The following is a 12,456-nucleotide window of genomic DNA, read 5'->3' on the forward strand; positions in this document are numbered from 1 at the left end:
CGTCATCTCACATCCTTTGCATCCTGGGACACCACATTTTCTCACACCCGCAAAGGTAAGTTTTCTTTTTAATAGATCTGAACAATATAGGTTAGTATCGAAACATACAAAGAATGATTTCTCCACAATATACCATGTGTATACCATGTGTACCTCTTGTATGAATGTTGGGGTTATTGTGTTGTACGGTTTGGGGGCTGTAGGAATGATCACTCTACCAGGAAATTTTACCAGGTGACCCTTGAGGGAGAGGTAAAGGCTCAGCATCTCTCAGGGGACCCACTCTCTTAGGTCTAAGCTTCAAGGAGTCAAGATGTGGAGGCGAGTGGTCCTAGGTGGTGGCACCTGGTTATAAAGGTAGCTGTGAGCTCCAGGGAGCAAATTCCTGCTTGTGAGCCAGATCGAACACAATGTTGCTCTCTGTGTTTTTCACTTTTACTCTCTCCCAGACTTTGAAAGAGTACTCGCTTAAAATTCTTTTCCTTATATGGGGAAAATGCATAGTTGTGTGTCCAGTCAAGTCACAGAGCTAAAGGAGAAATAATGTCACTTTGGTGTTGGTGGCAGCAAGGGAAAGAACATGCGTGAATTGCTAAGAGTAGCAATGAGGACCAGCTACTCTACCATATATGCAGAGTCTCCTATTTTAGAGCTCAGGGTGCTTGGATTTTATTTTCATTAAGAAAGGTAGCAACTTCTATACAAGTACACGTATGTCTATAATTATAGACATATTCCACATTTTCAGTGATACCTATTTAAGAAGGAGAGTGGATGGCAGATGAAGAGGTAAAAGATGAATGCTTGGTGATTTTCAACGGAATGTGAGTGTAATATACATATGAATTCCCTAAATATGTAAAATTAACACTTCAGCCTCAGAACTTCCTGTCTGCTGTACTAATTAGCTCTAAGAAAACACATCTCCCTTTATAATGAGGATACCTAGTATTTACCTACCTTTCCATGATTACCCTGGTAGGTTGCATGAGAAAAGCCACTTTTCTGACCCACAAAATGTGATGCGTCTGCCCTGCCCCATACAGAAATGGCATTAAGAGCAAGGCTGCATGGCATCATAACTGACACCCGCATAATGTACTTACGGTAAGGATGCTGCCAGCCTGGGGGAGAAAGACCTGGTCCTTTCAAATTATCATTGAAACTTGCTAGATAGAGATTTGTATTTTACAAGTCTATGATGGTAGGTATAACAATAACAATAAAATGGCACGAAGGACTTAAACAAATTGAATAACAGTGGCCTCGATAAAGTCAGAATAATGACTGCAAGAGCTACAGGAACTCTAAAATCTATAATGAACACATAGCATCTAGAAAATCCCCCAAGTTCTGAGTAAAAACTAATTTAAAAATTCGAGTATTAAGTCAATTGTACGTACTACCTTCATATAAAGATGCTTGGCAGTATGTTAATTTCTTTAAAGAGTCTGTAGTAGATACAAACTAAACATCTTAGAGCAAACTATATGAATAAGTAAATCAAGAAATACAATTTTAACTGAAATTATTGCTTCTATCTAATAAACGAAACTGAATAGACCCTTTAATTAATATATTATGTGGCTATTCTCCCAATAATAAATGATTTTTAACCATCAAATGAACTGACAAATGAAATCCTGAGAAAAATTATGGAATTATTAAAGTGCCAAATAACGTCTTCTGGGAACAAACATGATAATGTTCTCTTTTCCCCTCCCGTGTGAAAGAAGAATAAGCAGGCGCAAGAATTATAAACCCAGAGATACAGATGCAGAATGAAAGAGGAGAAGGTACTCACTGATGAATAGCTTGCAAGAATTTCCGTTGATGTTTTCTGACTTTTGCATGATCTATCTTTTTTACTAGCTTTGTATTTTTGTAAATTAGCCATGTTTCCCTGAGTACATTGGCAGCTGCGTTTTTCACCTGTTAGGAAAAGAAACAAACACAGCAGTTGATAAATTCCAGAGCAGAATCCTTTGCAACTTGGCTGGCTGTCATGCTCTACATCCCAATGATCATGGTAAGCTCTAGCTCTGTTTAGTAACTGTATCTCAAAATTTTTTTTCTTGACTCTGTGCCTGTCTAAAAGTACCTGTATCTGTCTGGGAATGCTTACCTTGAAATATGAGGGGCTAATGATCTCTTTCGCGGCTAACTTCTACTGTAACTCTACCCCATGAGGAACCTTTCAACTACCTGTTTTTTTAAAAATCAAGAGGTGTTGCTTTCTTCACCTTGTATCGCAGTTGCTCTCTCCATGTTCTTCGTTTCCCTGGAGAAAGGCAAAATGCCAGAAGGCCAAGGTTAACCCTGTCCTTTGCAAGCTTGCTCATCATTTCTGGCTGTGCACTACAGGAAGGGCATGTTTCCACTGCTGAACGTACAAGAAGACCCAGTCATCCAGCCTCCCAGGGTGACTTAGCAAATTGCATGCTTGTTAGCACACTTTAATCAACTGACAGAGAGTCTGTGTTGTCATGATTTTGTTGGTAATTTAAGTACACTGCGTTTCACATGGACAGGACAAACCTAAAGGATAAAGGCATGAAAGTAACACTGCCAAGACTTACTGCAGCTGATGGAAGGTGTGAATACTTCCTAGTGAGACTTCAATCACTTGCTTTCTTGACACTTTCAAGTCTTCAAAGATTCCTGCAAGTTGGTAAGTCCTCTTCCTTGCTCACAAGACAAGAACTGATGACCCAGAGCTTTCACTTGTGCTTAGCTACTTATTCTGGGAAGTTGAGTCATTTAATTCTTTTGAGTGATCGATAAAGGGTGTCTCACAAGGAGAGCTGCAGGCTAGAGGGGGGCTGGGTGGAGGAAGACAACTTTTTAAAGACAGGCAGTGTGGTGGGGTAAGACAGAACAGTGAACTGGGCTGCAGAAATGGGTTCTAAGTTCTTGACTGTGGACCAACCAAGTCAGGTCAAGGAGACAAGCTAACCTGGCAGGATTTTAGTTTCCTCTAACATGAGAAGGTTAGAGAGAATCATTGTTAAACTCCTTTTCAGCACTTAGATTAACAATAAGGAAGAGTATTATAATTTACCAAAACTATGGCCCAAGTATGTATGTGTATTTTTTCACTTTAGTAGAGAAAACATCAGGTTGGGTGGCTGATGGTGAACCCTTTTTCATGGCGCTGAGTTTTCTTTTTGAGTGAAATTGTATGGCTAGAACCCACTTTAAGAAAATGGCTGGTTTCTGAAGACTGCTTTTAGTTGTGACTTCCTCTGGATATTCATTAGACTCTGCATGGAGAACATTCTCCAACCAACAGAAAGACGAAACACGGGGTGTTGAGCACCAGCGGTGCATGTAAGTGACTTGTCCGCAGTGAAGTTAAGAGGAGTTCCAGTGAACTCTTGCTCTTCGTTCTTATGGAATCATTTCTCTTCCTCACAAGGTAAGAGTCACCATTCAGAAGGCTCTTCCATCTGACACCGGTCTCCTTTGCAAAGGTAAGGAACTGGAGGTAGTGTAATTTGCTGAGGTTGGAGGACCTTGCTTTTATTTTTAATTAAAACATTTTTATTTTATATCGGGGTATAGTTGATTAACAATGATGTGTCAGTTATCGGTGTACAGCAAAGTGATTCAGTTATAACCGTTCAAGTATCCATTCTTTTTCAAATTTTTTTCCCTTTTATGTTATTACAGAATATTGAGCCGACTTCCCTGTGCTATGCAGTAGGCGCTTGGCGGTTATCTATTTTATAGGCAGTAGTGTGTACATGTCAGTCCCAAACTCCCAATCTATCCCTCACCCCCACCCTTTCCCCCTGGTAACCATAAATTCGTTCTCTAAGTTGCTGTTTCTGTTTTGTAAATAAGTTCATTTGTATCATTTGTCTTTTAGATTCTGCATATAAGCGACATCATGTGATGATATTTGTTTTTCTCTGACTACTTCACTTAGTATGATAATCTGCAGGTCCATCCATGTTGCTGCAAATGGCATTATTCCATTTTTTAATTTATGGCTGAGTAATATTCCATTGTTTATCTGTACCACATCTTCTTTACCCGTTCCTCTGTTGATGGACATTTAGGTTGCTTCCTTGTCTTGGCTACTGTAAACAGTGCTGCGATGAACATTGGGGTGCATGTATCATTTTGAATTATGGTTTTCTCTGGGTATATGCCCAGTAGTGGGATTGCTGGGTCATATGGTAGCTCTATTCTTAGTTTTTTTAAGGAAACTCCAAGGAAACTCCATACTACTCTCCACTGTTTTACCAATTTATATTCCCACCAACAGTGTAGGAGGGTTCCCGTTTCTCCACACCCTCTCCAGCATTTGTTGTTTGTAGACTTATTGATGATGGCCGTTCTGACCTGTGTGAGGTGCTACCTCACTGTACTTTTGATTCGCATTTCTGTAAATAATTAGTGATGTTGAGCATCTTTTCATGTGCCTCCTGGCCATCGGTATGTCTTCTTTGGAGAAATGTCTATCTAGGTCTTCTGTCCACTTTTGGATTATTTTTGATATTGAGGCACATGAGCTGTTTGGAGATTAATCCCTTGTCAGTTGCATCGTCTGCAAGTGTTTTTCTCCTACTTTATGGGTTGTCTTTTCGTTTTGTTTATGGTTTCCTTTGCTGTGAAAAAGATTTTGAGTTTAATTAGGTCCCATTTGTTTATTTATTTCCATAACTCCAGGAGGCAGATCAAAAAAGATTTCGCTGCAATTTATGTCAAAGAATGTTCTTCCTATGTTTTCCTCTAAGAGTTTTACAGTGTCTGTGCTCACATTTAGGTCTTTAATCCATTTTGAGCTTATTTTTGGTGTTAGTGAGTGTTCTAATTTCATTCTTTTACATGTAGCTGTCTAGTTACCCCAGCACCGTTTATTGAAGAGACTGTCTTTTCTCCATTGTATATTCTTGTCTCCTCTGTCATAGCTTAATTGACCATAGGTGTGTGCGTTTATTTCTGGGTTTTCTATCCTGTTCCATTGATGTGTATTTCTGTTTTGGGGCCGGTACCGTACTGTCTTGATGACTGTAGCTTTGTAGGAGGACCTTGCTTTTAAAGAGAGAGGAGTGCGAAGTGACTAGCCAGCACTGCCTGGGGTTGGGACAGGCCCTTCCCTGCTAGCAAGGAGAAGGGCTGGCTACTGGACGTCTCAGCTCTCTGAGCAGATATACTGCCTGGAGGACTGGTAAGGGCCTTGGTATATCCTCCCTCCCTGGTTTTATCAGCTCAAGACACAGAGTAAGAACCTAGAACACAGACCAGCGAGGCACTGAGAAAACTGGGTAAGAAGTGATGAGACAAGAACACAGCAGTTCAACATAGCAGTGTTTGGAATAGAACACAGCAATTAATTTTGGTTTGGATTCTCATCTAAAGTCTATAAAATTTTCAAAGGTGATCCAGTGCTTGTCCTTAATGTATTTTAAATGATTCTTTTTCTTTGGGACGGTGGGGGAATGGCTGGAAGGGCGTAGGGAACCTCAGTTTCAGAGTGTACTGCTGTGGGCGATAACCCCTGGACCTTATATTGTAGGATTCGTATTCACTAAACATGCAATGTAGATGACAGGCTGAAAAATAATTGACTCCTCATCTGAAAATGAAATCCCTACAGCTGCTTTTAAGAACTGTGAAATATATCCATGTATGGCGAAACATCCCCTTTCTAACTAACTAACTAACTCCCTTTCAACTAAATACAGGAATAAATCTCTCAAAGCATCTTATTTAACTGCTACTTTACTTTTCAATATAGCAGAAACAAAACAATATATCCAAACATAGAAAAACTTATCCTCTACTGATAATAGTAGATTTGTTTCCTCGGTTCCTCATAGGGTTGAAAGGGAACAGAAGACAGGGTGGAAACATCTCAGTGTTTTACAGGTTTGAAGGACGGGAATTGTTACATGAAAATGCTAATCCAAACTTACTTACAGGGAAAACAGGGGAGAGGAGAAGTAGGTCTGCACATTTGTGATCACTGAGATGAAAGTTTATTTGCAGTTAAGAACCCTGCTCTATAGTCATGTAACAATGTAACTCTGGAGCCCCTGCTCCACTTTCCGGGGCACTTACTTACAAAGTTTTAGAGGTCACGTCATTGTTTCTCCCTAGCTCAGTGCTTTTGGCATAGCTGGTACTAAAAAGTGTCTATGGTGTTAAATTTGGCACCATAGTAATTTGTATCCTAAAAACTTCTAATCATAACCATAGATGCATATTTATCAACCAAAGGACCCTCCTGATACGAAGGGTGTACAGGTTTAAAGAAGAGACCTAGGATCTAAAGGGGACAGAGCATTTCCATTTATTAATTCAACAAATTTATTGAGTCTCTATCACTTGCTAGATACCATGAGAGTTGGTACGAGGGATTCACAGATCTCTCTCAATAATTAGTAGCTGTATTATATGTTGCCAATTAATGGCCCAGTGCTACTCTGAAATATAACTTATTTCCTCTACTTCACAGAACAAGGAAAGTGAAAAGTGGGCCCTTTCTTAACAGGAAGCTTCTCTTCCTCTCTCCAGTTCCTGTACCCCCAAAGACACACACAGGGATAAAGGAAAATAACATTTGTTCTACCTCACTAATTGACATGTACACACTGCTATATTTAAAATATTGATCGATAACCAACAAGGACCTACTATAGCACAGGGAACTCTGCTCAGTAGTCTGTCATGACCTAAATGGGAAAAGAATTTGAAAAAGAATAGATACATGTATATGTATAACTGAATCACTTTGCTGTACATCTGAAACTAACACAACATTGCAATCAACTGTACTCCAATATAAAATAAAAATTTAAAAAAAATTAGGGGATTCCCTGGTGGCGCAGTGGTTGAGAGTCCGCCTGCCGATGCAAGGGACACGGGTTCGTGCCCCAGTCCTGGAAGATCCGACATGCCGCGGAGCGGCTGAGCCTGCGCGTCCGGAGCCTGTGCTCCGCAAGGGGAGAGGCCCGCGTACCGCAAAAAAAAGATTAGTGGTCAACTCAAATGCAAGTCTTTTATCAGAAAAATTTTGAAAGGCATAAAATAATCAGAAATATTTGAGAAAACAAAGGCCCTAAAAGCCATTTATACTATTAAAAGTAGTAACAGCCACTAGATGCCTTCAACCCTCTTTCATAGGTATAAAGGACATGACATGTTATATTGCTGGCTCCTAGGTAAATATTAAAGCTATAGGTAGTAAGGTAAAATATATTTCTTATGTGAAACAATACTTTCTAAACCACAAAAGCTCTTAAAGCCGATTGACTGTTAACTGAATGTTTGCTTCGTTCAACCCTATATGATACGTACAATTAGAGTTATTTAGCAGGCTACTTTGTTTATAGATTTCCTTTGCTTTCTACTACTTTCTTTTTCTTCGTCTTGCCTCTCCCTTCAGAGGCTTTTCTGAGGCAGGAGAGTTTCTTGCCTCTCATTCTGATAATTACAGTAAAATGTTGCTCTATATGCTGTGGGTGATGCCTCCAGGATGCCTGGGGGACAAAGTCAAGGCCACTAAGCCTGTGCAGCTTAGTAGGACATCATGTGCTCTCACTGCCCCTGCAGCAGCGGGGCTGGATGTGCTCAGGGCACCAACCTTTCTTACCAGCCCAGTTCTCCTTGAGACCAGGTACCTGTGGCGGGGTGAATGGAACAAGGCAAGGTCAAGGGTTCCATGCATTTATATTTTAACCCACTGGGATATGTAGCCAAGCAGGATATAAACGTTACACAGTAAATCCTCTAGAATTTCTGTTCACTTGTTAAGAGATATGCAAGAAACAAAATTACATAATTACATATAATTACATAATAGTGTTCTTATTATGGATCTTATTGAGAATTCTTAACAGGATTGGAAACACCCACAGTGGACATTAATATGTATAATTATCCTTCATGGTACATCTAGCGACTTTAAATATTATGCCTGGGTTCTCAAAGTTTCTTTCCAAAATGAAAGTAGCCAGAGAGCCAAACTCCAAGATTTCTTTTCGGTTCAAACCTGAATGAATAGTAATAATAATATATTTCCTAAAACTTTAGCATGGTAAACACATTGCGTCTGTAAGGTCATATGCTACGAATCGATTAAATAGCTGGTTCTGTCTTACTAAGCCTACTGATAAGTTATTGCTATTATGCTTGGATTTTGGAATCCTTAGATTATTTCGGTTACATGGACCTACTGGCCATTTTTGAATTGCAGAGTGTCATGTAAACTTTTGGAATTATATAGGACAATCCTCCATTAATGCTAGTGCCCAGTGAATTGTGTGTTCTACTTTCAAACATAGTATTTTATGTGGTTAATGTAGTCCCACAGAGAAATGATTTCTGTATAAAATTGTTCCTCAAACTTTGTACATGGTGGATAATTTTTCATGGAAATTGTTCAGTTTAGTTAAAACACACACTGGAAGGCTTGGAAGGTTCCATTTCTTCCTGGAAGAAAATAATCTATCATTTAAAGAAAAGCAATATGAATGTTAAAAAAGTCATATTAAGATTTCAAAATGTCTGTGGCCACTATTCCTGTTGACCATCAAAAAACTTCGATGTAGTGTTTCAGGGGATATTTTCATTTTTAATCTGTCATCTTAGTAACTATGTATGGCTTTTAGGTCCTTGTTTATTCTTGGTTATTATCCAGAAATTATTTTGGATTTTTTTATTCAAAAATTCCATAAATAACCAAATGGAATCAATGACACTCATTAATTGATAACTAACTTTGTATAAAATAATACAGAGAGAACCATAAAAGGGCTATTATTTTCATGTTATATTGAGTATAATAACGGAATGGGAATCATAAACCAGAAATTTATGTTTGATTTTAATGCCATTTTAACATTTGCTTTGGTACTTAGTGACATTTTGCCTATAAAAATAGACCTGTCATCAAGCCTGCTCAAGTGTCTGCCTGCTCGAGTGTCTTTCTCAGACCTATTAGAGACCCTGTTCGCAAGAAATACTTCAAAGTAGCTGCGCTTTTAAGCAATAGTAGTGAGATAACAGAATTAATAAAGCATCATAAGCATGATGGAGAATGTGAATTTTGAAACTAGAACAGTACTTTTTACTGAAAAAGCTTTCTACCAACAATATGACTCCTAATTCAACATTATCTACAGGGAGTTTATCAAATGTATACAAGAACTTACGACAGAAAAGCAGTAACATCAGAAAACCTGATGATTGGGGAAATGAGGAGTTCTAGTCCCAAGAACTAAAGGAAGGTCATCTAGATCCATAGATCTTTTCCGCCAAGCAGGTAGAAACAGAACTTTCATCTGATTTACTGAAGGAACAGCATTGTAAAAGCTTAAAATGATCTGATCCCTGGACTATAGCAGTTAACTCAGAACCCTGACTACATTAGGTCCAAGTATATTTTTGTGAAATGAATACATTATTCCCAGGAAGAAGATGACAATAAATTCAGGATGGTCAAAAAGTATCTGTTAAGGGGACTTGTCCCTGTCTCCAAATCTTTGGGGAATAACAAGCGAAACCAGTGGTTCTCACTGTAGAGGTTTTGTCCCTTTAGGAGACATGTGGCAAAGTCTAGAGGCAATTTTGTTGTCACAAGTTAGGGGACGTGCTGCTGGCATCTAGCAAGTGGAGGCCAAGGGTGCTGCTATACATGCCGCAATGCACAAGAAAGTCCCATACAACAAATATCCAGCCCAAAAGGCCAATAGTGCTGAGGTTGAAGGACCCTCAGCTAAAGTAGCTAAACTGTAAAATCAACCTGGAGTGTCTCCTGAAAGAAACTGGGAGACTTCTGTGATTCTCACATACATCCTCAGCAAAAGCAGTATACAACAATGTTAAATGGTAGATTTTTAAATCAAAGTCCTTGTCTTTTCCAACTGTTAAAATATTTCAATAATAAAGATATGGAATATCAATATCCCAAGGTAAATGTAAAGAAATTACTTTTTTTCCTTCTCAAAATAAAACATGGGGAAATCTGTCTAAATGTGCTAAGTTGTTTTTTAAAAAGTTTTCATTATGTGGATTTTGTCACCAGTTTTTTTCTATTGAAAAGATTTATCAATACATGGATATATATGGATTATACGCTGTTGTAAGGTATTTTTCTACATAGTATCTTAAGTGTGGCATTAACTTAATTCCTGTGAAAACATAATCGTCATGATAAAATTATTTGGATTATACAAGGGACTTTATGGAAGAGATTTTTTTTTTGATATTGCACAACTTCTGATCCTTAAGATACACGAAACATGTACTACAATTTTGGATTAGATCTGGACTAATAATGTAATGCGCACGTATTTTCGTTTCCTAGGATATCTTTGAGGGTTACAAGAACCCCAACCTTCAACTCAGCTCTTTTACCTCTCTCCTTCCACCCTCTGTGTGCTACCCTGTAACATTTAGAAATGTTCACGAATTTAGAGAATGAATTCAGGAACTGAAGAAAATGAGAGAAAACTGTGTAAAGCAGAAGACATTCCAAAGTGGTAAATCCAGGTTGAAAGCATGGTGGCAACTAAGTGTCTTTGCTCATCTAGAATTGTGTGGACCTACTGACTGCAATGAAGTCTCAAAATAGTGTCTGATAGATAAGATGTAGAGTGAGTAAAAACACTACAATTAGAATGCTGCTTGAGACCTTTCTTGATTCTTTTATGGGTAAAAAGTATGACAACGTATTTTGTTATTTCAATGGCAGACGGATCAGATTCCATGTTGAGGAGTGGTTATATAGCAAGATGACTGCTGTAAAATAATTTTGTTATTTTGGTGTCTCAAGTGATTATGAAGAGAGGCTAAAAATTTAGCGTGATACAAATCTTTTTCTTTGTACATGGGATACCTAGCCTCTGGGTCTTGGCTTCCACATTTGTATAATGGCTATGATCCTAGCACTTCACTCAGAACGTTGTAAGGATGAAACAAGTGTGCCAGCCAGCGCTCTAAGGTGACATGCTTAAAGCAGTGGCTGGCACAGAGTGAGAGCTCTGTAAAACCTGTGATGACTGTTTTCTCCTGTCTGGATGCCATACCATTTTCAACATCTCTCTCCCCCTACCTTGGGGTCCTAAAGGTAGTGGGGTTTTTTTTGTCTTTGCAACCCCAGTCTTTAGAACAGTGACTGTCTCACAGAAGCTCAGTAAAATATCAGTTGAATCACCTTCCCATACAATTTTTTATAATACATGGATGGTATATTCTTTCCTACTCAATCCAATATTGGTCTCCTCTTGCATGCTGCAAACTTAAATGTTAAGTATGCCTCTTTTAGCTTTATGTGGTTTATTTTTATACTTGAGTAAATACCAAGGTTTTCCAATTACATCCTGACTGACCTAAAGTTAGGAAGAGTTTATTCTCAATGTGAAGAAATGGAACTGACTCCAAGAATGCCTTCACTTTAAACCATATCATTTCAGCTTCAGAGATCAAAGTAAAAACTATTATTGCCCAACACTGAAAGAAAACAGGAGCCCCGGACAAGATGGCAGAGTAGAAGGACCTGAGCTCACCTCCTCTCACGAAAACACCAAAACCACAACTAACTGCTGAACAACCATCAATAGAAAAGGACTGGAACCTACCAAAAAAGATATTCTACTTCCAAAGACAAAGAAGAAGCCACAACAAGATGGTAAGAGGGGTGCATTTGCCATACAATCCCACTGGGTGGGTGACCCACAAAGTGGAAAATAATTATATCACAGAGGTTCTGAGCCCCACATCAGGCTCCCCAGTCTGCAGGACTGGCATCAGGAGGAGGAGCCCCCAGAGCATTTGGCTTTGAAGGTCAGTGGGACTTGATCGCAGGAACTCCACAGGACTGGGGGAAGCAGAACTGCCACTCTTGGGGGATGCACACAAGGTCTTGTGCACACCGAAAGCCAGGGGAAAAAGCAGTGACTTTGTTAGAGCCTAGAGCAGACCTACCTGCTGCTCTTGGAGGGTCTCCTGGGGAGGTGGAGGGGCAGCTGTGGCTCGCTGCAGGGAAAAGGACACTGGTGGCAGAGGTACTGGGAGCACTCATAGGTGAGAGCTGTCTTGGAGGCTGCCATTTTTGATGCCAAGACCTTGCCCCACCCAAAAGCCTGAAGGCTCCAGTGGTGGGACACCTTAGGGCAAGAACACAGCACCACCCAACAGCAGACAGGCTGCTTAAAAGCTTCCTGAGTGCACAGCTGCCTAAAAATGCACTCCTTGATATGGCCCTGCCCACCAGAGGGACAAGACCCAGCACCACACACCAGTGGGCAGACACCAGAAGCAAGAGGAACCATAATCCTGCAGCCTGTCGGACTGCAAACACAGAAAGTTAGACAAAATTAGACGGCAGAGGAATATGTTCCAGACAAAGGAACAAGATAAAACCGCAAAAGAACAACTAGGTTAAGTGGAGATACACAAGCTACTTGAAAAAGAATTCAGAATAATGATAGTAAAGATGAT

General features: G+C 39.5%; 1 protein-coding gene across 3 annotated transcripts in view; it reads right to left on the minus strand.

Moving 5' to 3' along the window:
- Positions 1–12,456, minus strand: part of KCNN2 (potassium calcium-activated channel subfamily N member 2) — a 178,862-nt gene that overhangs the window by 8,090 nt on the left and 158,316 nt on the right. For all 3 annotated transcript variants that reach the window (XM_032627156.1, XM_032627154.1, XM_032627155.1), the window contains one exon: positions 1,805–1,932. In XM_032627156.1, coding sequence (XP_032483047.1) covers positions 1,805–1,932 — 128 coding nt within the window. The remainder of the gene's footprint in view (positions 1–1,804; positions 1,933–12,456) is intronic.

The sequence above is a fragment of the Phocoena sinus genome, chromosome 3 (genome assembly GCF_008692025.1).
Source record: "Phocoena sinus isolate mPhoSin1 chromosome 3, mPhoSin1.pri, whole genome shotgun sequence".
NCBI lineage: Eukaryota > Metazoa > Chordata > Mammalia > Artiodactyla > Phocoenidae > Phocoena > Phocoena sinus.